At 43.8% G+C, this 26560-nt stretch overlaps 1 protein-coding gene across 1 annotated transcript in view; it reads right to left on the reverse strand.

The window, feature by feature from the left end:
* Positions 1 to 26560, reverse strand: part of otog (otogelin) — a 256145-nt gene that overhangs the window by 28240 nt on the left and 201345 nt on the right. Inside the window, exons 36-42 of the mRNA XM_067993585.1 lie at positions 17239 to 17321; positions 15630 to 15816; positions 14203 to 14423; positions 11654 to 11792; positions 6560 to 6751; positions 6099 to 6311; positions 329 to 433 (exon numbers count right to left, since the gene is read on the reverse strand). Coding sequence (XP_067849686.1) covers positions 329 to 433; positions 6099 to 6311; positions 6560 to 6751; positions 11654 to 11792; positions 14203 to 14423; positions 15630 to 15816; positions 17239 to 17321 — 1140 coding nt within the window. The remainder of the gene's footprint in view (positions 1 to 328; positions 434 to 6098; positions 6312 to 6559; positions 6752 to 11653; positions 11793 to 14202; positions 14424 to 15629; positions 15817 to 17238; positions 17322 to 26560) is intronic.

Consider the following 26560-nt stretch of genomic DNA (forward strand, 5'->3'; position numbering starts at 1 on the left):
ATTAAGAATAATTTGCAACCTTATTCTTAAAAGTGTGATTATCTTTTCCCTTCTTTACCTTGATAGATGGGTTTCCTGATCATTAATAATGAACAGCAATGGGGTAGAATTGCTCAAGTCACTATGCGTAATGATATTATAAATTAGTTTTAAAAAAGATATGTTTGTGATGTAGCATCAAGAGTCATTCTTTCCCAGTGAAATTACTAAAACAGGGCTGAAAATGAACTGAAAAATCTAAGGAAATTTCCATGATGCTTTATTAGAACTGCATTCTGCTCAAGATCGTACTTCAGACAGTACTTTTTGTATTAACTTATGTACTTACCACAAAAGTAATCGGGACAGCAGAAGTCGGGTTTGTAATGGGTAATGAGCCTCTCCCCATATGCACACTGAGGTGCATAACTCTCACAGACTGTTTGATTGCAAGCTGTAAGCAGAATAGAGTGCTGGTCATGTCATGATAGTCAAAAATCTCTTGACTCATTAAAAAGAAAATAAGAGACTCTGAAATACAAATTCCTTTTTTCCAATACGTCACACTTTGTATTAATTGACTAAAAACAAAGATGCTTTTGTAACACCTCAAGAAATACAGGGGTATACTTTTAACTTGCAACCCGTAAAACTGGCATTGCGTGATGACCGACAGCATAGAAACTGCTCGATTTTCATATTTATTGATGCACCCCAAATCTTTCAGAAGCTGATTTTCATCATTCTTTCCAGATGGTATCCCAGGGCCTAAAGATCAGTGGTCAAAGCATCCATATTAGAAGCACTGACTGATCTCGATGCCTTTCTATCGGGGAAATAGATACAGATGTTCTTTCTGTCACCAGTTGCTCCAGATAGCACTGCAAAGTGTCAAACCCTTCTCCGATATTGGCAATGAGAATAGCATTGGACTTCAGCGTGATCCCGTGTTCCTTCAAGGTGGTCCTCAGTGCTTCTACCTAAATGTGATGCTCATCTAGCATCCTTCTCTTTAGAGAAAAACCCCAGAGATCTGAGTCCACAAGCTCTAAAACTAAGGGTTGACTTCTGAAAAGACTCCACTCTCCCAATGTTAGATCCCCCTTTCACCTCTGCACCATCAAGGTAATGAATGATGGAGTGTTATACATATATATATAAAAGAAACCACAAGGAAGGTTGAGCAGTAGCAGTTGGCTTAGGTTGGCTACGCTGATGAGCTAGTGTTAAACTTTTTGCACTGCAAAGGAGTCCTCGGGTTCAATGAAGTGGCATTCACAGACACAGACACCTTCTTGTGTCTGCATCACATTCTGGACAGTCTCTGGTCCCCAACCCCAAATAGCCCACCCTTCTGTGTCTCTGTTATGCAGGTCCAGCTCCCTGAAGTTTGCTGCTAATTTTTTCAACTGGGCTGCCTTCCCTGCCATCCAGTGCTGTCACTGTATATTTAAACAGCAACAGGTTTTATAAACAGCGCTGAGCACCAGGGGAGGAGCCCCAGGGACCAGTACATTAGTGGGAGCAGAGTGGAGTCGAGAGAAGTGGTGCTGAGCACCGGGGGAGGAGCTCCAGGGACCAGTACATTAGTGGGAGCAGAGCGGAGTTGAGAGAAGTGGTGCTGAGCACCAGGGGAGGAGCCCCAGGGACCAGTACATTAGTGGGAGCAGAGCGGAGTTGAGAGAAGTGGTGCTGAGCACCAGGGGAGGAGCCCCAGGGACCAGTACATTAGTGGGAGCAGAGTGGAGTCGAGAGAAGTGGTGCTGAGCACTGGGGAGGAGCCCCAGGGACCAGTACATAAGTGGGAGCAGAGAGTCGTCAATAGAAGTGGTGCTGAGCACCGGGGGAGGAGCTCCAGGGACCAGTACATTAGTGGGAGCAGAGAGTCGTCAATAGAAGTGGTGCTGAGCACTGGGGAGGAGCTCCAGGGACCAGTACATTAGTGGGAGCAGAGAGTCGTCAATAGAAGTGGTGCTGAGCACCGGGGGAGGAGCCCTTTCCCCACTCACTAAGAACAGAGTGAGTGAGGTCACAGTGAACAGAGAGGAGGAACTCTGAGAGACCCGGAATAAAAGGGTAGGTTAATCAGGGTAAGTAAATAGTAAGTGAATTAATAATAATCAAGTATCTAAAGGGAATTTAGAAAAAAATGGTTTCTAATTATAATGGACGAGCAGCTGAAACCCATTGCCTGTAATTCCTGCGCCATGTGAGAACTTCAGGACGCTTCATGTGTCCTGTAGGGCCACATGTGCAGGAAATGCCTCCAGTTGCTCGAGCTCAAGCTGTGGGTTTCTGAGCTTGAGGGGCGGCTGGAGTCACTGCAGAGCATAAGGGAGGCTGAAGGTTTCCTGGATCGTACGTTGCAGGAGATGATCACCCCGCAGCCACAGAGAGTTCAGGATAGCAAGTGGGTGGCCGTTTGAAAGGGTAGGAAGAGGTAGGCAGTGCAGGAATCTTCTGGGTGTGTGGCACTCTCAAACCTGAAGGTGACGACAACTTGAAGGAGTGCAGTCCTGAGCATGGCACCGTGGGGCAAAGGACTGCACGGGGGGCACAGTGAAGTGTAGAAATGCAGTAGTCATAGGGGATTCGATAGCCGGGGGAACAGACAGGCATTTCTGTGACTGCCGACGTGAGTCCCACATGGCGTGTGGCCTCCCTGGTGCCAGGATAAAGGACATCATGGAGCGGGTGCTAAACATTCGATTGTGGAGGGAAGGGGAACAGCCAGAAGTCATGGTCCATGTGGGTACCAACGGCCCATTGGAAAGAAGAGGGATGAGGTCCTGTGGTCAGAGATTCAGGAGTTAGGAAGGAACTTAAAAAGCAGGAAGTCAAAGGTAGTAATCTCTGGATTACTCCCAGTGCCACGCGCTAGTGAGTACAGAAATAGGAAGATAAGACAAGTTGATGTGTGGCTAGAGACATGGTGCAAGAGGGAGGGCTTCAGATTCTTGGGGCATTGGGACCAGTTCTAGGGTTGGAGGGACTTGTTCAAGACGGATGGGTTGCACCTCAACAGAAATGGGACCAATGTCCTCACGGGGAGGTTCACTAGTGCTGTGGGGGAGGGTTTAAACTAATTTGGCAGGGGGATGGGCACCAGGATGTAGCATTGGAAAGGAGAAACAAGGTGCACAAAGGATTGGGTGAGACAGATATCACTAGATTAAGAAATAGGACGCTATTAGGTAGGATCAGACGAGAAGGTCTAAGATACAGTGCTTGTGTGTAAACACACGAAGCGCGGTAAATAAGGTCGGTGAGCTGCCGGCACAAATAGCCACATGAGAATATGATGTAATGGCGATAACGGAGATCTGGCTCAAAAAAGGGTTGGATTGGGTCCTAAATATTCCTGGATACAAGGTGTTCAGAAGATTGGGAAGGAGAAAAAGAGGCGGGGTGGGGGCGGGCGGGAATGTCAGTATTGATTAAGGAGAATATTGCAGTGCTGGAGAGAGAGGATGTCCTGGAGGGGAAAAGGACAGAATCTATTTGGTTAGAGTTGAGAAATAATAGAGGTGCCATTACACTACTGGGTACATTCTATGGGCCACCAACTAGTGAGAAGGATTTAGAGGAGTAAATTTGCTGGGAAATTACAGAGAGGTGCAAGAACTATAGAGTGATGATAATGGGGGATTTCAACTATCCTAATATAGACTGGGATAGTAATAGTGTAAAGGGCAAAGAGGGGGAGGAATTTCTGAAGTGTGTTCAGGAGAACTTTCTTGATCAGTCTGTTTCCGGCCCAACGAGGAAGGAGGGATTGCTGGATCTGGTTCTGGGGGAATGAAGTGAATCAAGTGGAGCAAGTGTCAGCGGGGGAACATTTAGGGAACAGTGATCATAGTATCATAAGTTTTAGGTTAGTTATGGAAAAGGACAAGGAGCAATCTAGAGTAAAAATATTTAATTGGAGGAGGGCCAATTTCAATGTGTTGAGAACGGGTCTGGCCCGGGTAAATTGGAATCAAAGAATGGCAGGCAAAACTGTAATCGAACAATGGGCAGCCTTTAAAGAGGAGATGGTTCAGCTACAGTCTAGGTACATTCCCACGAGGGGGAAAGATAGCGCAACCAAAGCCAGAGTTCCCTGGATGATGAAAGAGATAGAGAGTAAGATGAAGTAGAAAAAGACAGATGTCAGGTTGATAATACAAGTGAGATCCAAGTTGAATATAGAAAGTACAGAGGGGCAGGCGACCAACCCGCTCCCATGAGGCAGGTTGGGCCTTAAAACCTTTCAAGGAGGCTTCGGGCCTCCATTTTTCCGGACTTCCTGATTTCAACCCCGGGGGGCCGGGATTCCGGGATTCCCGGGCCTTCTGTTTTATGCCTCGTGAAAGGAGGTGAGAAGGCCCGAGACTAACAGATAGGTACCTAGAAAGCTTGTGGGCCCGGAGGAGCAGAAGCGCTCCCCCCAGGCCCAACAAGCCTACCTGCACTGACCCCACAACGATCGCGGACACCCGACCCCCGATCATGGACTCCCTCCCTCCCCGATCCCTGACTCCAATCCTCCTCCCCTCTCCGATCCTCTGACCCCGATCCTCCCCCCCGTCCCCCGACCCCAATTCTTTCCCCCCCCCCCCACTCCAATCCTCCGACCCCCGATCCTCCCCCTCAACGATCGCGGACCCCCATGATGACCCCCAATCCCGACACCCCCCCGTGACTGACCCCTGATCCCATCCCCCATGATTCACGACCCCCGTGTCAACCTATGCCCACCCGTGCCACCATGCCCTCATGGCGCCTCTCCCGGCCCCCCCCCACCATCCATACAAACAAAAACTTACCTGCAGACTTACCTGAAGACGTCCTCTCCCTGGTTGGTCTCCCGTCCGACTGAGACCGGCCTGTCACTCAGGCCGGTCAGTCTGACAGGAAACCGACAAAAAATTTAAAAGATGACCTTACGTCAAAATCGTTCCCGGCTCTGTTTTAAAATTGAGCCCATAGAATATAAAATCAAGAAGTTGTATTGAATCTTTATAAAACACCAGTTCGGCCACAACTGGAGTATTGTGTCCATTTCTGGGCACCGCACTTTAGGAAGGATGTGAAGGCGTTAGAGTGGGTGTGGAAAAGATTTACTAGGATGATTCCAGGGATGAGGGACTTCAGTAACGTGGATAGACTGGAGAAGCTGGGGTTGTTCTCATTACAGCAGAGAAGGTTAAGAGGAGATTTGGTAGAAGTGTTCAAAATCATGAAGGGTCGAGAATCAGAGGACACAAATTTAAGGCGATTGACAAAAGAACAAATCTTTCATGAGGAAAAGCTTTTTTACACAGTGAGTAGTTATGATCTGGAATGTACTGCCTGAAAGGGTGCTGGAAGTAGATTCAATCATGGCTTTCAAAAAGGAATTGGATAAATAGTTGAAGGGAAAAAATCTGTAGGGCTACGGGGAAAGAGCGGGGGAATGGGACGAACTGGATTGCTTTTACAAAGAGCCAGCACGGGCTCGATGGGCTGAATGTCCTCCTTCTGTGCTGTAACCATTCTATGATTCTATATTCTGCCGCTGCATCAGGCCTCTGACTCTCTGCGAGGTATTTCCCAGCACCCACCCTTACTGCTCCCTCACTTCCCTCTTCCGGTCCCCTCTATTCTTAACATTCATGGCCAAGTTGGGGCCTGAATCCTGCCTCTTACTTAGATTTCCTACCCCCATCCTCCCCAGCATATCTGAGGTGCTGCAGGCTATATTTAGACAGCCCACAAGCCTTTGCATTTGTAGATTGGTTTGTACCGCAATTTACGATACAAAGGTCAAAGCTGCAACCTCAAGGTAGGTGGAAGTTCCAAGCTGCCTCATTCCCAATGTGCCATCAGGATTCTGGGCCCTGGGGAATGAACCTGAGACCTTCCTACTACTGACTGGATAGATTCTCTGAGTCTTTGAGGGGAGGGGTGGGAAGGGGGGGTGGAACGGGGTGTAATCTTGGGTTCAGGTAACTGGAAATTACACAGATTTTATTTCAGGATTTATAATATTCTCTGAATATCTTAACAGTGTGGCTTCAGTATAATTATCTCTACGTAGAGCTAACATTCTTGAGACATGGAGGTTTAGTCATCTGCAGAGACAATGTAAGACTTACCACATATTTTGTTAGGGCAGCAGCTCTTATCACTAGCTAGACTAACTATTACTTCCCCAGAACGGCGACAGATTGGTTCAGGAACAGCAGAGCAGTTGTGGTCAACAGTAATAATGGTCCCATTCTCCAGACACTGGTATACACAGCATCCACCCAGTGAGGCGTTCCATGTCTCACCAGCAGCATGGGGCTGTCCCCAGCTATCAGTGCAAGCTGAAAAATATAAAACTCATGGAATTATCTTCCTTTAGTACTAGCAACGAGTTAATTCTCCATGCAGTAAAGTATCTTGCAGGTTAGCGAACAAAAGGAAATCTGGCAATGAGGCCTTGAACAGTCCATTGTGCCTGGTGCTATAAATATACAATTTTGTTTATATATTAAATTATATTTAACAAAAATGATTTGAAAAAGTTTGTGTCTAATTCTTCATGGCTTATTGAGTGGATAATATGCCATACCACATTTCTCCTCGGGTATACACAGGGTGGAGTCAAGGCGATGGAGGATGGTTCCTTGTGGACAGACACATCCCTCACTCAGGATGGAGCATGACGCATCCTCAGATGGTAAGAAAATTCTATTCTGGCAGGTCTTTGCTTCACAGGTCAGTACACAAGCATGGTATATCATGTTAGCAGGGCATGTAAAGGCTGAAAAAGCAGGAGGAAAAATCACTCAACACAATTTTAATTAATTAATTTAGATTGAGGTAGGACATATATATATTAAAAATTGAGTGAAATACATTTCAAGTAAATAACAAATCAAGAAGATTGATATTAACCACAATTGTAAAAGTGTGATTTTTGTTTTTTGTGTTCTCTGCACTAATTTTCTTGTGCCTGCATAATGTAAAAGCTACAGTTCCTCAAAGACAGTGCAGCAGGTTGAATACAATCTTTTTACTCTAGGAACGTTTTCCCGTTCCAAGCCAGAGCAGAGCAATTGGGTGAAAATCCAAATTTCTATTCTGTGCTGACTGTAAGATAAGTTATGTGAAATCCAATTGTGAGAATATTGGAGTGATTTGGTATGTCAGGAGATCCACCACAAATTCAGTGAACGTCTACACTCAGCATTATTTGCCACTTCTTTTTGCATAAAAAGACCCAGAGAGAATGCAAATACAGGCTCCTGAGGCAAGAACAAAATAATTGTCCTAAATAGGAGTTCACAGTAGGAAACTGTCCATAGGTTACACTTATTGGCAATTTCACCCAGGCCACAGACTGCATCAAGTAGTGCTCTTCTGAAGTTGAAGTTAAGATATAACAGTCCAGAAGTTGCTGGAAAAATAATGGCAAGTTAACGGCACTCGTCATTATTGGTTCATAAAAAACCAGCAATTTCTGGCGAAGAGGCGATATGCCATGAGTTCCAATTTTCCACAAATTGCTGGACGATTTGCGCCACTCCGCCATTAGCCTCGCAGAAAATGAAAAAATTGGTACCTCGCCGTGAGCCTCCTCATTGCGTGTCATGAATTTGCTGGATTTATGGCATTAATGCGAATTAATCTTGCTGCAGCCATTTAGGGCTCATAATTCATGTCGTAAGGACCCTGTTAATGAAGTGATTTATGGTCCTGACAGGAATCTCAACCTTGGAGGCCCAGAAAGGGAACAATGAAGCTGTAGTCTCACTCCAGCAGATAGTAAATTGTTCCCATAGGTTTTTTAAACTTTTTATCTCTCTTGGCAGTATTTTTGTGCTAGTCTTGCCATCCACACTCCTGTTAGTGTTGGAAGGCAATAATTTTCAAGATGACACTCAGAAATGCAAATCAGATAGATTTTGGGATATAGTACATGAATAACTTGAGACATGGGGCTCAATTTTAAAATCAAATTGCGAGTGCATTGGGGGCGGAGGGGCTGCAAAAATGGCGAAAATCCTGAGCGGGTTCGGAAGCCGGCTCCAACCCGCCAACTTCCAGGGTTGCAACAGACACAGCTGTGTACGTGCACACTTCACGAATCCGGAAGTCCTGCCGCCAATTAAAGCCAGCGGAACGATTGTTAAACCACTTATTGACATAACTGAACTTGTTTAAGTCGTTAATTTTGTGGAGTTTGAGGCAGGGTGCGATTTTAATTCAACCTCAGCGTGCTTCCCGTCCTGTGGGAAACACTCCATGTTCAAGGAGATGTGTTTCAGCCGGCAGCCACTTGGACATTAAAATGTCTGTTTAACAGATGGGGATAAAAGGTAAGTTACTGCAGCAGGGCACTCAGGTGGACAAACTTTAGGCTAGGAAATCTTCGTGTTTAGACTGAAAATTCTTGGTTAATACTCAGAATTCTTCTGTTTACACATATTTACCAACTTTTTGGACCCCCTCAAACTGACACCATCAGGATGGGGGGCATGATGGCTGTATTCATCACTACATCCGAGGATGAGCAACATCACCATCCTCACGTGCACATCTGCCACTTGGAGCTCCACAACACAGTGCTGTGCTACAGGCACCTGCACAAGAACACAGAGGGCAATAACAGAGGTAACGCCATCGCAGGAGGCACTACCCTCGTCAGAGGGTCTACAGACCGAGGCTCAGCTTTCTGGACCTCTCTGAGGAGCAGTGCACACTGGAGGCTCAGAGTAAGTCGCTAGGTGGTCAAAGACATCTGCAGCCTCCTTCATGCCGAGCTGCTCCCGGCTAGGCCGAGTGGCGTCTCATTCCTCGTCGTTGTTAAAGTGACCACTGCCCTTAACTTCTTCACCTTCGGATCATTCCAGGGTGCCATCGGTGACATCGCCGGGGTCTCTCAGTCGTCTGCACACAAGTGCATAAAGCAGATCACCGACGGCTTATTTTGCAGAGCCTCGCAATATGTCAACTTCCCCATGGACGACTTCAGCCAGTTAGAGAGGGCAGTGGGATTCCACTCTGTGGCTGGCTTCCCACGGATACAGGGTGCATAGATTCCACCCATATGGCAACACGAGCAACTCCACACGAGCCAGGACTGTTCATCAACAGAAAGGGGTATCACTGCATCAACACTCAGCTCGTTTGTGACCACTGCAAAAGATTCCTTCTCGTGTGCGCCAGATTCCCTGTCAGCTGCCACGATTCCTTCATCCTCAGGGAATCCAACATCCCGCCCCTCTTCCACCCACCGAACACCCGTAAGGGCTGGCTCCTTGGGGACAAGGGATACCCCCTGCACACGTGTCTCATGACACTTCTGAGGAACCCCATCACCGAGCAACAGTATCGATACAATGACAGCCACATCACCCCAGGTCTACAATTGAGCACGCTATAGGACTGCTTAAGATGCAATTTAGGTGCCTTGATCGTTCTGGAGGAACGCTTCAGTACGCACCAGACAGAGTGGGACGCATTATAGTCGTGTGTTGTGTCTACACAACATGGCACAACAGAGAGGGTGCCACTTGAGAAGGCCCCATCCGCATCTGCCATCCACATTGAGGAGGAGGAGGAGGAGGAACCCATTGCCAGAGCAATGGTGTGAAGTGTCCAGTCCTCAGACCACCCAGAAAGACCAACGCCAACACCAGCAGCACCCCCCCCACCCTTGCACAAAACAATCCTGCAACTACACATACACCACACTTGGCATCAAGTGTCGCCATTCATGGTGAAGCTCATGAAAGGGCACCATCACAAGAGCCAGTCAAGAATGGGCAAGACGTGGCAGTAGTGGTGAGAATGATAACATTTAATGTGAATATAACAAAAAACAAATATAAATGCAAAACATGACAGTCTGTCAGACACCCTTGTGCATACCCTTCGTGATCACAAATCCTTAGCCTTTCTCTTCCTATTACTTCTATATGGTGCACCCCCTGTGGCTGCAACAGAGGTAGTGGCAGGTTGCTCATGTTCATGCCCTGACTACTTAGATGCTTTCGGCCTAGGTTCCTAGAAGGGGAGAAAGTACAGACGTGTGAGTGAGTGATGGTGAAGTGGTCAGCCGATGAATGCGTTGCTTTGCGTGAGGCTGACCATGAAAGAGATGCATCAGACGGCGAGTATGAGACAGAACCATCACACTGGATGAGGATTGGGGTGAGTGGCAGTGGTGGGGTGAAGTGAGGAAGTGCAGGTAAGCTGAGGATGAGCCTTAAGTGGGTGTGAGGAGTGATGTGATGGAGTAGTCTTGGCAGTGCAGAATAAGGTGGGGGGGGGGGTGGTATGGTGATGTGGAACATGGAATGTAGGAGAATGAGTAAGTGTACTCACTTTTGCTGACCTAGTTAGGTCATTGAAGCGCTTCCTGCACTGGACCCAGGTACGGGAGATGCTGCTGCTGGTGACCTCCTCTGCCCCCTCGAGCCAGGCATTCTTGGTGGCTGAGGCAGGGCACTTCCTTCTGTCCCCGGGGTAAAAGACTTCCCTTCTCCTCCTCACCCCGGCCAGTAGTTGCTGCAGAGAGGCATCACTGAACCTTGGAGCAGCCTTGCGCCTGTGCTGCTCCATATTGTGTGTTCTAAAGCCATTGGAGGACTGGCCCTTTAATTAGAGCCGCTCCAGCTGACAGCCTGTCATGCAGGTGCGCAGCCCGCCCACTGCACAACTATCGGACGGCAAACCCGGAAGCCAATTAAGGGCTATCAATTAACTTGTGATCGCGTGGGAAAGGGTACGATATTTGTAGTCGGGTTACCCGCGTGCCATTGACTCCCCCCTCCCCCCCCGCCCCGGCTGCCATCCCGCCGCCATTTCAAAATCGAACCCATGATGTGATAAGTGCAACAAGCTTGGGAGAAAAAAGGTGAGTTAGGACTTATGGTTCTCAAAGCTTTCCACCACTGGGGTTTTCCTCGTGTCATTTCCTGGTCTGTTGTAGTCTAATTGATAGAGATTGATTGCTACGATTTGTCAACAACTCCATTATCATTGTATCATGCGACTACCAGGATGGTAGAAGGCGAACTAGATGGATCTTGTTCTATTTTCATCTAGCAATTCCTATGTTCCTATAAAATCAGTTCCACTGTTCCTGATCGTGATGGACGGGGCTGATAGTTCGATACTTCATGGGTCAAGAATGTTTGTACATTTTGCACACTTACCCTTCCATTAACTCAACTTCTCAAGGACCAATATAACAATTCCCAAACACAACTGTATTATAATGTCCTCTTCTTCTGCTTGTTCTTAATTTTTTCCTTCTCTCTTAATCCACTTTCTTTCTTTCTCTTTCTGTACCTATTATGACTGTAATTCACCCCATTTCCTTCTCTGTCATTTGCTCTGTTTCTTTCTCTATCCCTTTCTTTCATTGGTTAAGGAGATAGACTTTTTGGCAAGATGTTCACATGGTCCCAGATGCGACACTGACATTGCTGTGCCATTATCAATTCGCATTTTCAGCAATTTGCAGTGCAAATATAATGCGAACTGAAGGGCAAGGTAAAAAGTCTAATTAACATCACTCGATGGAAGATGCACAATTCCAGCAATTTCTGACCCATTATTTTCGCAGAGTAGAGCAAGCTTTACTCTGCATCTAGGTGTGTTGCAGTGGTCATGCAGCAATCTTATATCAGTTTATTTCAACTGTGCTACTTACAGCAATAGTCTGGCTTCCTCCACTCAAGGCAAATGTTGAACTTGTTACAGAAAGCCACATATGCAGCCAAAGCAGAACAATGGTTGTTCACAAATAATGAGTCACGGATCCAGAGCTCACAAAACGTCTCTGGAGAAACCTGGCATCAAAAAATAAATTAAGTCCTTCACAATGCTTGGGTTATGATGATCTGTAACATATTAGTTAAATAATGATTGGCAGTGAGGTCCAGGATGGCTACATTGCATTGAGATATCTTCAATCAAGATCACCAGACCCAGTTTGTTACATTAATTCACTGTCAGATTTTTGCTATTTTCTTTAATATGTAACTTACTTTTTTAAGATAAGTACTAACATCTGAGAATGCAAAAAGCAGGGTATGATGATTGTGAACAATTAATAAAGATGGTAGTGATATAGAAACAAAAAGTATGTAACATCACGAGGAGGACAGTAACAGACTTCTGGAGGACATACACAGACTGGTAAAAAGGGCAGACAAATGGCAGATGAAATTTAATGAAGAGAAGTGTGAAGTGATGCATTTTGGGAGGAAGAATGATGAGAAGCAATAGAAATTAAATGGTACAATTTCAAAGGGGATGCAGGAACAGAGAAACCTGGGGGCTCACATATGCAAATCTTTGAAAGTGGCAGGACAAGTTTACAAAGCTGTTAAAAAGCATATGGGATCCTTGGCTTTAAAAATAGAGGCATAGTGTACAAAAGGAAGGAAGTTATGCTTAATCTTTATAAAACACTGGTTAGGCCTCAGCTATAGTATTGTGTTCAATTCTGGGCACCACACTTTAGGAAGGATGTCAAGGCCTTAGAGAGGGTGCAGAAGAGATTTACTCGAATGATATGAGGGGTGAGGGACTTCAGTTATGTACAGAGACTGGAGAAGCTGGGATTCTTCTTCTTAAAGCAGATGGATGGATGGGGGGGTCATGGTGCTCATATGTTGTACCATGACTTGATAGAAAAAGACCAGCTGGTCTATCTTTATTTTCATATGTTCGTATGGTTATATTGAATCTAGTTGCAGTGGGAAACTAGTCTCAGTAAACGCTTTTATACACAGCCTCAGACAGTGAACATAAAGCAGTGGCTCCCTGCTTACATAATTAAAACTGGCTCCCTCACCCTAACAGCAGAATAGTAGATCCACATTTTCATGGTGCCAGTTAAATTCACACTATGGAGTACAGCCTTGGAGGAAGGCTGAGTCGTCTTCTATTGGCTGCACTCATATTGTGTAAAAGCATCTTCATAAGCTATTCATTACACCCTATTTCTAGCCAACTATACAGTCTTCACAAATGAAACCTGGAGACTAATTGAGGCTCCACAAGTTTCCTCATGTGGATAGACTGTTGAAATAAAACAGAAAATGCAGATCAGCTTAAAGAGAAAAGGTAGGTTAGTGTTTCATGTGTAGATCTTTCATCAGAAATAGAAATTGAGAGACAAATGTGACCCTTTATATGACTGAACAAATTGGTGGAAAAACATCAGATAAGTGAAAGACTCAGGTATGCTTACTCCTGTCATAATGAAACTGCAAAAAAGCCAAGGAATTTTTTTATTTTAAAGCTGTAATGAGGTGAAAAATTATAGAATGATATACAAATCAGCATTAGAAAGACAAAAGGGTAACATAATGGCTAAGAATGGAAAGAATGAGGTTGAAGGTGGCTGGGAGCAAGAGCAGGAAAACGGGGAAGATAGCTAAGGTCCGAAATTGCTTACGTCAATATTCAGACCAAAGGGTTGAAGGACATCAAGGAGAAAAATGACACACTGCATCTGAAGTCGGAATGGGATGGGGAGGGAGGAGTTGATGTGGCTTGTGAACAGAATCAAGATGTTTAGCTCAGTGGTCACTCAATCTACGTTTGTTAAAAAAGGAGAGCAGCAAATATTAGATTGGGAGAAGCGAATGTAAATTGCTGACTCATATGGAAGGACCATTTGACCATGATTTGCGAAGAGGCAAAAGAATGGGTATTGCATTTCCTGCGCATGTACAGGTAGGTGCCAGGGGGAAGCTAGCTGGAGACGGGGATAATGGAAAAGTGAACAAGAGTTTAGAGGGAACAGTCCCTCCAGAAAGCAGAGAAGGGAAGAGAAGATAGGCTTAGTGGTGGGATGATGGTGTCGGTGGAGAAATAGTAAACAATGATCTGGCATTTCATTAAATAAATTTAAAACAGAAATAGACAGTTTCCTAGAAGTAAAGGGAATTAGGGGTTACGGGGAGCGGGCAGGAAATTGGACATGAATTTAGATTTGAGGTTAGGATCAGATCAGCCATGATCTTATTGAATGGCGAGGCAAGCTCGAGGGGCCGATTGGCCTACTCCTGCTCCTATTTCTTATGATCTTATAGATGTAAAGGCAAATGGGATGGAAGGACAAGAGGAATCCTATCATTCTTGCAAGATGATGGACAAGGAATGACGGTTGACACTTGGGTAATTATTTCACTTTGGTTTACAATACTGTATTGTTTTGTGGGATTGTTGTAAGTTTTGACAACGTACTTGTGCATGGCAGGGAGCAAAAGTCTCACTGTTGAGCATTTTGAAGCACGTGGAGCAGTTGCTTATAGAACAGTTAACCTCCATCCGTCGGCTCATTTTTATGCCAGTCTTTGTGCTGGTCACTGTCCAGTCTTCAACGAAGGTCACTGGGTCATCGTCTTTTTTAAGAACCGTGCCATTTTTCAAGGTTAGATCATTTATTGGGTTTCCGTCGCAGTAGCCTGTGAATATATTAATATATAAATAACTCAACAAGTCAGTGAAGAATACTTGGTGTTATCAAGCAGCAGAAAGGGAATAGAAAGGTATGTTGTACCCAGAGTATTGAGGAGTTCCTTATTCCTTGTAAATTGAGAAAAATATCGGTTGAGTTGGATTTGAATTTAATAAATCTCCCAAAGTTTTCACATAATACCAAAACAAATCTAAACTGTTTCTGTTTCTAGATACCATTATTTAATTCAGTAAGTAGCATCTATCTATCTGTATAATTGCAAGGCTTGCATCCAGTGCACCCTTTGCACCATGACTCCTGAATATGTTGCACTTCAGGGCATCAAACCCCTTGAATATCACATGTCTATAGGCAAAAATAAGTGCTTAGCTGAAATGAGGACTTATGTGATAAATCACCAATCAAATATCTGATTGACTAAACATGAACACATCAAAAGCAGTTCAATTCAGTAAGTACCAAGGATGAATGAATAAGCAACAAAAAACTGACCAATGAAAATATTAAATTTTATTTTGGAAGATACCCATCCCAAACAGGCAAAAAGCAGTAAACCCCAATCCCAAACTTTGTGATGTTCATTTGAGTTGTCATCTTGAATTTTTCCCCAGTTGAAAATTTACTGGCAAAAGTAACATTTATAGTGTAAGAAAGCTACATAAAAAATGAAATGTGCAAAAGCATGTGCAAAAATTCATCCTACAGCCATTAAAGATCAAATTCCACACTCTCCTTACTGTAGCACAATAATATGTTTCAGGTATGTGTATCCTACACTCAAGTACCCTTCCTCACAAACAGTATCTAATTTCTTTTAAAGAAGCTTACTTCTGAGTATTGCTTAATTCAATACAGTCTATTTTAAATTTAAGAAAACACTGTTCCCACAGGTTCCCAGCTGCAGCCTCCTGCCTCTCCCGCCCGCCGGCCATATAGGGAATCTGGCCGGGAGAATTCATGCAAATGAGGGCTGGCCGTTACGATCAGCTGGGCTTCCACTTCCCCGGACCCCTGGGTGCACCACTTGCTTTGGGACTCGTGCGTACCAAACCCCCCCACTCCCCACCCACTTTAAAATCAGGGCGATTATATCATTGCATGCAACAAAATCCCATTACTCTTTTTTTCTTTTCATGTGAAACATTTTTCAATTGAATTTCAACACAGCGTAAAATAACCAATGTTTACATACCACACAGCCCCATAGTAGCCAGCTTTTTATTGTGTGTGCCTGTGTCGATCACCATAATCCCTGTACTGTGAAACCACTGTATGTTTATACCAGCTGGAGTCAGGATCGTGTACATGCTCCCAGTATCTATGATTTCAAAATCAAATCTTCGGAATGGAGTGTAGCCAAACCTTGAATTAATGTTCAACTAAAGGAAAATAAACAGAAGTCTTGTTTATGTACAATTCTATGAAAATTAAAAATCATAATTATGTAATTGAAAATCTATTTTATCAAAGTCTGTTTTTAAAAATAGTTGAGTAGTTTGGAAATCACACATCCTATTGTATTGTAGGACTGCTCCAGCAATTATTACAAAGAATCTGGTTAATAATTGGTTTACAAAACTATAAATTGTGCCTTTTTTCCCCAAACTTCTATCTGATGAAGTGATGTAGGATCAGCAGTACTTTTCTAATGAGCATGGGAAACACTGACAGCCTACTGCAAAAGTACCTATTGTTCATTCTTAGTTCTCTTTCTCGTAAATCCCAAACATTTCTGGCTAAGAAAATGCACTGTAGAGCTGCACCCCTCTTGCTTTGGTGCTACATAGGCAGCTATTTGGAAGTGTGCAGAGGCTTGGAGAGGTGATTTACCTGTTTGTGCAGGAGCCATATGGAGGAGAATCTGACCTCCACTTAACACCTCCCCATAACCTGTTAGATGAAATTAGCAGCCTTCTCAACTTGTCCTGCCACCTTCAAAGATTTGTGTATGTGAACCCCCAGGTCTCTCTGTCCCTGCACCCCAAGTTCAGCAATAGCAGTTTCCTAAGTACTGGCTATGAACAGTTAACCTTTTTTTTCTCAAAATAAAAGTATATTTCAGGAGTGAGAAAGCCCCTCGAAAGGGTTTGACTCATGCATTTACAACAAGAGAAAACATTTGCAAAGTAAATCATTGTGAGCGTTCCCCTTAAAAAAAAAACACAAGCAAAACCTTCAATCTCCTAAACAGGAACTAATACGCTTAGCTTTAGTCTGTGTATAGTTTCACCACCTTCATTTTGTTCAAATTCAGTGCTTAATTGACAAAGTATGATGAAATTAAACATGCTAAATTGGGTGTTGAATGTTACAATGAATGAAAATGCACCCTTTACTGTAAAAATAGCTGCTATTTGAAAACTTACTGAAGACGTTTTGCACATTTTTAATTCATTTTTGACCATCTGTTTTATCACACAAATTTCATTATATTTGTACAATTAATGTTGTATTTGTCAAAACTCTTGCCCTTTAAGTTATGAATATTACTGTGTTTCTGATCATGTATAAATTGTAAACAATACCTATATGTTTAATGTGGTTATTCCTTCATGGAGAAACATTTCTAAAGCATCAGTTAAGTTCCACTGTATTTATGTTAACATTTTTAATATATAGGAACCAAAGCATCCTCAGATTAGCAGATCCCACTGTACTACATTAGCATGTGATTAGTAATGCTAATTATTAACATGAACTGCAGCACTATGATTATTTGTATTAACTAGAAGCATAATGCAGTAATTCTGAGAGTCGTTAGAAACATGCAGCCAGTTATAAATTAAAGAGAACCAACCTACCCTTCTCAACTGCCGGTCAATAATGACATAGTTTGATCCATGAGTTATGTTAAGCTTTGTCAGACATAGAAAGCTGGAGTTCACTTGGGGCTGGATCATTGTGGTCTGAATAGAAAGAAACATGGTGATTGAAGACTGAGTCTTTTATTTGAAAAATTATCTGTATTGTATATGGTGCCATAACACAAACAATTTCAATAAGCATTCAATGAACACTCTTCTCCAATTGTCATTGGGTATAATCACTCTGAGAAATCGGACCAAGAACTATGGATAAAGATCGACTGCAAACCCTTGCAATAATTGCCACTGATATTTTGGGTAGGTGCTATTTTCTAAAACCAAATTGGTACACTTTGTCAAAAAGTTTTTGTTAAACTTCTCCACAGGATGGTAACTTCTGTTTCTACAGAATCATTTTTACACTGAAAATTTCACTGAATTGTAATTTTCAGAAAAATAAAACTCGGATTTTTTTTCAGGATGGAGGGCATTGGCCAATATCTGAGGACCCATTTTTTCCTCCTAAATATTGCATTGTATTAATTGTGAAGAAAGTTATCTTGATTTTGGATTCTTATCCCAAGTCATAATTTGTATTTTGTATATTTCGCATGATCTATGCCTCATGTTCATTTTTATAATTTTAAAACAAATATAATTTTATATATTTAATTTGTTTGCAACAATCATCACATCTTAAACAGTTTTAGAAAGAAAATTTAACTTACACAAAAATCCCATAAATACACCAAACGGCTGATTTTACAAATGCACACTACCAATGGGAAGCTTCACCTGTGGACTGTGATTATCAGAAAATCATAGGTGCACTGCCCGAGGTGTTTTGTCCGCATTTTCATAAAAATCTGCCCCCGGATTTCATGCTTCAAATGACATTATTGTGCTGCCTCTAAAAGAAAAAGTCCTCCTCCTGTGACTTCTAAGTGTTGGATCAAGCTCTAACAATGGAGCACTCACTTAGTATTGTACTAGAGTATCAGCCCAGATCAGGGACATAAATTCTGGAATGAGACTTCAACACATGGGGCTCAATTTTAAAATCAAATTGGGGGGCGTTGGGGCAGGGGGGTTGGGAAAATGGCGAAAATTCCGTGTGGGTTCGGAAGCCGGCTCCAACCTGCCGACTTCCAGGTTCCCCACAGACGCGCCTGTGTGCGCGCTTCACAAATCCACAATTAAAGCCAGTGGGATGATAGTTAAAGAACCAAATATACCTCATTGAGGTACTTAAGGTATTTTATTTCTGAAGTAGTAGATAGTTAAAACGATTTTAAACTTACCTGGGTGACTTTCCCTCAGCTTCCGATTAACGCCTGGTGAAACTAGGCGTGAAGGGTCGGATCAGGCAAAAATAAATGAAATAAAAAACCATTGCACAAAGTTTAAAAAAACAAAATAAACCTACCTTTCCACCCTGCTCCGATGTCCGATATCTCCCTCTCCGATGTCTCCCTCTCCCCCCGATGTCCCTCTCAGCCTCTGATGTCTCCCTCTCCGATCTCCCCTTCTCCACACGATCTTCTCCTCTCCCACTCCCCCCACCCCCCCCCCCCCCCGATCTTCAGCGTCCTCCACTTTCTGTTCCAGCACTGGATGACATCTCGCTCTCTCTCTTTCTCTCCCCCCACATCCCCGGCGTTGCAGCTTCTGTCGGCAGCCAGCCTATCAATCAGGCTGGCTGCCGGGCGAAAAACCCGGAAAGAATTTTAATCATCAATTACATCGCGATCGTGTCGGAAAAGGTAATTTTTTTAAAATTAGTATTTGCCACGCGCACCTTCATCTCCTCCCCCCGCTGCCAACCCGCCACTATTTCAAAATTGAGCCTACGAACTTCTGACTCAGAGGCAAGAGTGCTATCAGTTAGCAAATAGAGATGCAGAATGGCCCAGTTGGTTTTCTGATCATGCCTTAAAGTTATTGATTTTGCTCAGGAACCAAGCCTGTCCAGAGTGCCAAAAGCACGATAATACTGCTTTAAAGCAATAATGAACAAGTTCTCAGCAGAGTTCTAAGCAATTAGAAAATATCAGGAGATTGACAATCAAAAAGATTCAGAACAATTGCAAACCTATTTAAAAATACAAGCTTAAATATTTGCATTTAAGGGGAAGCTAGATAAACACATGAGGGAGGAGGTAATAGAAGAATATGTTGATAGGGTTAGATGAAGAAGAATGGGAGGAGGCTCACGTGGAGTATAAACACCGGCATGGACCTGATCGCCCGAATGGCATGTTTCTGTGCTGTACATTCTTTGTAATTCTTTGTAATTATAACTATTTCAGCCATATGGAGGGGTTAACAGGGTATTAACTGAAGTTTTTGAATATCATCATGCTTTTAAACACTCATTTTACTGTCTTCTGAAGCTGTAATGTAACGTGCACTATATAAGCAGGCCACTAAATGGAGCAGCAGAATCAATAATATTGACTAACACCCATTAACTACACTAAACAGCCATTTAAAGCCCTGCAGTAGCAAAGAGCTATCCAGGTAAACTGTTTACTCATCATTTTTTCTCATTAATTAAACCATCCAGGCAGGGGAAAGCATTGAACAGACCCTGAAAGCAGTTTCAGAAGGAATGAGTCAGAAGTGTGGCATAGAAGAAAGGGTCAATGCTGAATGATACTGGGAAAAAACCTGAAGAAGTCTGCTGCATTAAATTTTTATACATGTTAAGTGCCTGTGACAAGTAGATATGCAGTAAAGTCATCCCTTCCAACATTTTAATGATAGAAGATACTAAACTGTAACACCAGCCACCATTACAGTCCCAACAGTACTGGCATGATAGACAAGGAATGTTTTGCATTTTATTTTTGGTCAGCTGAGTGTCTGATGCACACAGAAACCAATGACCATATTTTAAATGTCTCCGAACCAAGCTGCAGAGAAATCTATACCTATAGAATTGCTGCTTATCTGATTCAGGATTCATATTTTCTTCCCATAAGAAGAGCCCAATTACCTAAGTGCAGAAAGCTCAGGTGCAGTTTGGCAGAGCTCCTAAGTCTGCACAGAGGTTCAGGTTGAATTTCACCAGCTGAAACCAGTAGAGAGCCCTGGTAAGCTCTCTGCTGCTTGTCCAGCTGGAATTACCCTACCCATTAGGGCATTAACTTGCAGGATTACCTGGAGCTGATTAGGGAGAATCCCATGTCCCAGTCACAGTTCTGCTGAATAATGGGCTGGTATTGGTTTAAAATGAATAGTGAGCTGAACAGTGCTCAACGTTGTTAGTGGCCAAATGAAAGAGCAAGTTCCGGCATTCACGCATGCGCAGACAAACACGGAAATCCGAAACTTGCTCTTCCTGATTCATCGGCAATCTGACATCTTCGCCTTCAAGGGATATCACTGGCTGCAATCAACAGAATCAATGGACCAGCGCCAACTTGCTCTTCTAACCAGCTAGAAATTAATATTGCCACAGAACAGGTATGCTTAAATATACCAGGTCTAAACTAAGTTGTAAAAGTGCGGTAAGTCTTGATGACTGCCAAACAACTAAAAATTAACTTTTAAAAATGTGGAGTCTCATAACTCCTTATTTTAATAGTTTTTGGTCATTTAAATTTTTTTTAAATTAAAAAATTGAAAACTTTTTTGTTACTTTTTCCTTCTGTCTCTTTTATTTAATTTGATTATTTCTTACCCTCTTTTTTTCCACTGTCCATAACTGTTTTTACAAATGATATTGTTGTAGTTCTCATTTCCTGGTTTTTACGTTCCAGCTTGTACTTCAAGGTTTTGACTCTCTGCGGCTTTTCAAGGATGCTGCAATCTGATTAGTCGAGGGGAGAGATCGATCCTCTCGCTTCTTCCATTGGTCCCTAGCTTCGCTGGAGTTAACGCTGGGCTCTTCTCAGCTTTCTATTAGAGGAACTCCCCACAGTAAAGACCGCAGTAAGTTAGTGGATGAGTATAAATCTATGGAGCCGTGAGCACCATTCATTCACCGTTCGGAGCAATTCACGGGCCTTGTATCTGTACGCTCTGATTTATCTGAGGGTGGTAAATTGGCGGAGATTGCAGATGTCACAAATACTAATCTGCAAGGAGCCTAACAGACAGGGGGCCAGAGTGGCTTTGACAGCCACTGGCTGTATGGATGGCTGATTGTGATTGGAGACCTTCTTGAAGGAGATGGCATAGCTCTGTCACAAGCTGCTTAGAGTCAGCCTCCTAAGGCACAGCTCTTCATTCATCTGAGCTGGTTTGCTTAGAATGATCAATGTGTTGTATATGGGCAGGATTGATGGTGTTTCTTGCATGCTACCTGTCGACACGGGTAGCCCTTTCATGATCTTCCTGGTCCTCAGCCAAATATTGACCAGCAGTCAGCAAACTCTGCTGCAATGCTGGCTTCAAATAAGGACTAGCAACAATGCTTGTTCAAAGTGAAAGCCTTGGAACATGGTACTCTTTCAAATTCAATACCTATTATCCTGGCAATAATGGTGCCAATAAACCTAACAGGCGTTTTCAGTGCTGCAGCTTGAGGCTTTCCGCGTCCGGTGGGCACCGCAGGGATTGGAGTGCATAATAGGTAGAGACAATAAAATTATGATTTAATTTGGTTCTTTTTATTGATCTGTCGGGATGACGTGGGTGGCCCAGTGTCATCAAAAAAGTTGTACATGTTTATACCTAACCAGCCTCCATTCTTTTTTTAAGAGGCTTGAATTTTTTTTAAAGCATTTACAAGCCACTTCATCAATTTAGCAGCATGTGAAAACTACTTGGGAACTTGTACTGCACTGTACTCCAGATATTTCTGCTGTGCAACTTTGGAATCACATAAGCATTCCACCCAAGACCCACAGTCATCTCTAGGCTTTAGGGTTTACGTGTATTCTTAGAATGATATGCCAAAAATACTTGACATTTTCGCACTAAATTGAATAAGACTCAATGGCCTGGACTTTGACTTCGAGCCGTGAAGAGATTGTAGGGGGGGGTGGGGGGAGGATTTCCGCAAAGGAAACCAGGAAGTAAGGTTTCCCAGACGTTGTGCAAAGCTTATCTGCAGGACGTCCTTTAAATTTTCTCAACAGGTGTCCCATGTGACAGGCTAGCTGCCTGTTGGGTGGGAAAGCAGCTGGAGAGCAGATGCCAGGTAAGTCTGACATTGGCTGGGGGTGGGGGGGAAGTCGGTCATCGGGGAGGGGGGGGCGGGCTGGACATTGGGCGGGAGGGGGAGGTCGGACATCGGGCGGACTGGAGACATGAGGGGGTGGGGGGCATGGATTGGCGGGGGGCTGGACATCAAGGGGATGCCCAGAAACATTGAAGGGGGGGGGCGGCCATAGACAATGGGATGGCCGGAAACATCGAGGTGAGGTCGGGCATCGCGGGATCGGGCTGGGCATCGTGGGATGGGGTCAGCCGATCCCGGCCTCCATGAATTAAAAATAAAAATGCTTATAAAATGGAGGCACACATCCTCCGTAGAAGATTTCAGTGACCGACCTGCCTCCGTTAAAACCTGATGTGGGAGGGTTGGAGGCGAGTTGGGGTCAGGTTTGACATTTATTCCTTCCCACCCTCCCTAACCCACCCCAACCCACCCATCCTTGGGGGTAAAATTCCTCCCAATAGGTCTGATTCAGTTTACCAACAGGAGCAATTTTTATAGAATGACTCTCAACTGACATACAATGACAAGGGTTTAGGATTTTACATTGCTAATCATTACCTTCTCTTTTAAGCCTTCTCCTGTGAAAATTGAAAATTGGAAGTGAAACTGTAGTAATTCATTGTTTATAACATGGTCCCATTTAACTTGAATTATAAAAATGTATCATATACCCAGCCAAATTGAAGGAGGGAGAATGTAGTAGCAGAAAGTTTAGACAAAATATGAACCATGTATAATAAAGTAGGAATTGTGTGGATGTATATGACTTAATTAAAGGCTTCACATTTTTTCCTCATGACAGAGTATCAAACATCCTGTCTTTTTCCACAAATATTGTTAATAGATGCACTTCAATAATCAGGACCCCCTTCAAGCTGCTTTGTTACATTATATCTATGTAGCAAAGACATTTAATAACAGTCAATTAAAGCCTAATTTGTGCAGTGGACCAGGTGTTCCTGATAAGTAAACACATAATTAATGAAACGATGATTGGATTGGTTTGGTTTGGATCTGGTTAGGTACATGCGAGGACATGGTCAAGCTCGCCCCTAATTTTAAAAAACACCTGCTTAAATCCAGTGAAGAAAAGCTTTTGAGCCATGAACCACCATGTGTTAAAGATTTTGTCTGTAGTTTGCTCACCCCTTTTGTACGATGTTCCCTACTCAGGAACACCAAAGCTTTCAATAATTTATAGGCCACTATGCTACGTAGTTTGTGTTGAATATGAAATAGCTTTGCCTTCACATTGATGCAAACTGACCAATGTAGGTGCAAGTTCACCCCAAGCTCATTTATGCTTATTTCATTTATTTAACTCCAGAAGGTTGGCTCATGTAACCTCAACTTCACATCTCTACAGTGAAACTGCAGTGGTGTGAAGTCAAGTCTAAAAAGTGTATTTTTAAACTTTATTTTTTGAAACTCTTTAATGTAACAGGCCAGTGGCACAGCCAACTGTCTAGGAATTCCCTTCCTAAACCTCTCTACCTCTCTCTCTCTCTCCTCCTTTTAAGATGCTCCTTAAGACCAAGCTTTTAGTCACCTGTCCAAATATTTCCTTTGGCTTGGTGTCAATTTTGGAAGCAGTATTTAAAGGGGTAATCACCTGCAAGCACTCAGATCATAGGATTTCCAAAGGAGAGTTGTCTTGGAGATTGCTTTTTTTCTGCATGTATTCTGCTTACACACAATTGGGCTCCTAAAACAATAGTTTAGGTATCTGGATAAGTCTGGGCGCTGATTTCAGTACAGCCCACAGAGAGTCTTGTGCATTGTGGTTGTGTGCTTCATATTGCACAACCTTGCTATTCAAAGAAGTTTGCACATGGAGGGGAAACAGCAGGAGCTGTTTGACAAAAAAGACTCGAGTGAAGGTGAGGAAGGAGCAAAAGATGCCCGGGATGAGTTGATTGCTCAGTACTTTGGTTGACCTGCTCATTCCCCTGAAATGTTATACAATTCCCCTCTTCATTAACAGTCCTTATTAACTCCTTCACCACTCCCTCAACTCTGCAATAAAGAATGTTTAACCTATTCAACCAACTATCCTATGTATAAACGCCTGACGATGCACACTCCCAAACTTTTATGAAGCTACACCGCAGACAAAAGTGCCAAATGTGAAAAGGATAAGATGCTCGCAATTGGTGACCTCTGGGAGCTCAGGCCTGAAGAGGGGCCCGGCTGCAGACTGCAGCAACTCAGCTACTGATGTGGCAGTCTGGTTCAACTGGCTCTCTGACACCATAACGGGTATTGGTTGAGGGACTGGCGAGGTAACAGACATGCTGACAGCGTGAGAGAGGGCAACATGTGCCACTCCCATTATGTCACTGCCAGTCCCATGAGGCAGCGGCTCATCACTCCCACTGATGTGTGGGAGAGAAGACTTGAAAAGTTCAAACTGTCCTAGTGGTCAAACAGCCTATCGAAGGTAGAGTGGAAGTGGGAGCCCAGAGTCTGAATGACAGCAAAGGTGCAAAAGCTGCTGACACCGACTCGTGATGTGAGGGGCCCAACTGCAGTATCCATGGAGGTTGTTAACTGCTCCATGGAAAACTGCAGAGTGCTGATGCCCTGCAACAGGACGCCACACAAGCTGGAAGCAGGCTCCTCCAAAGTTTCAGACATGGTACGGCAACTCCTTGGCAGGTTTTCGAAGGTATCATACAATTGCATGTGCATGGAAAGCAGCCATGTTTTGAAGGCTAGGACCCTAAATCAGCATCTCTGTCCTCCTTAGCAGAGCTTGCCCTCAGGTAAACGGTCACCTGGGCTGTCCTTCCCACTAGTCTCTGCTCCTGCTCACTCATGCTGGATGCTTCACCAAGTGCAGAGACCTTTATGGCACTCTCTAACCCATTTGGAGTGCCGATCTCCGTGCTGGTACTTGGGAGGGATGGAGCATGTGACGGAGCATCTTCCAAAGGATTGTTTTCCTCGACAGGGTCCGTGTGTTGAGAAAGGACAAGAACTAGCATGGTATTGACAGGCTTCACTATGCAGCATGATGTTGGCAAGCTGGTTGAACGTGGGATGGCTTGAGGTAAAAGGGTACAAGTAATGGGCAGACACCCTGCTCACTGTAGCACCCACAGCCTCACCATCTCCAAAACCTTTTGCTCTTTATGGGCCAATGATCAGCAGGGCTATCTGCTCCATATCACTAAAAACCCTGGATGTTAGCCTGTCCTAACTCAGTCATGCTCCTCTCCCTTGTGTTGTGAGTCATTTGTTCCTGCAGAAAGAGATAGAGAGAGAGAGAGAGAGAGAGTTAGTGAATGCCTATTGAAAAGAAATGGGGCTTCTTCATGAACATATAATGAAGGGAAGAAGCAAGTTGCAAGCAGGATTGGGAGGTATTCAATAGAAAGAAAGTGTTTAAAGTGAGGCAGGAGTCACCCATGTTGAATAGAATGGGCCTATACTCTCTGGAGTTTAGAAGAATGAGAGGTGATCTCATTGAAACATATAAGATTATGAGGGGGCTTGACAGAGTAGATGCTGAGAGTTTGTTTACCCTGGCTAGAGAGTCTAGAACTGGGGGGCATAATTGCAGGATATGGGGTCAGCCATTCAAGACTGAGATAAGGAGGAATTTCTTCATGCAGAGGGTTATGAACCTTTGGAATTCTCTACCCCAGAGGGCTGTGGATGCTGAATCATTGAATATATTCAAGGCTGAGATGGATAGATTTTTGGACTCTAGGAGAATCAAAGGATATGGGGATCAGGCAGGAAAGTGGAGTTGAGGTCGAAGATCAGCCATGGTCTAATTGAATGACAGAGCAGGCTCGAGGGGCCATCTGGCCTACTCCTGCTCCTATGTCTTATGTTCTTATCAGAGGAGTTAATTGTTCTGCAATAGCTACCATGTGAGAACAGAATGCTATTACTGCCTGCTGTGAAGGCAGCAAGCAAGAGGTAAGTGTGTGTTTGGAATGAGAAGGTGAGGTAGTATATAGTGTGCTCTTGTGATTAGTGGAGAAGGGAATGATGCAGTGGAGGGAAGTGTTCAGACTGCTGGAGAAGGAGGAGAAGGGCTGTTGCCAGGTGAAATGGAGAAATGAAGATCTGTACTCACCCTTGTTGCTCTGGTTAGGTCATTCAACTTTTTCCTGCATGATGCTCCCAGAGTTTTTA

This window comes from Heptranchias perlo, chromosome 12, assembly GCF_035084215.1.
Source record: "Heptranchias perlo isolate sHepPer1 chromosome 12, sHepPer1.hap1, whole genome shotgun sequence".
Classification (NCBI taxonomy): domain Eukaryota; kingdom Metazoa; phylum Chordata; class Chondrichthyes; order Hexanchiformes; family Hexanchidae; genus Heptranchias; species Heptranchias perlo.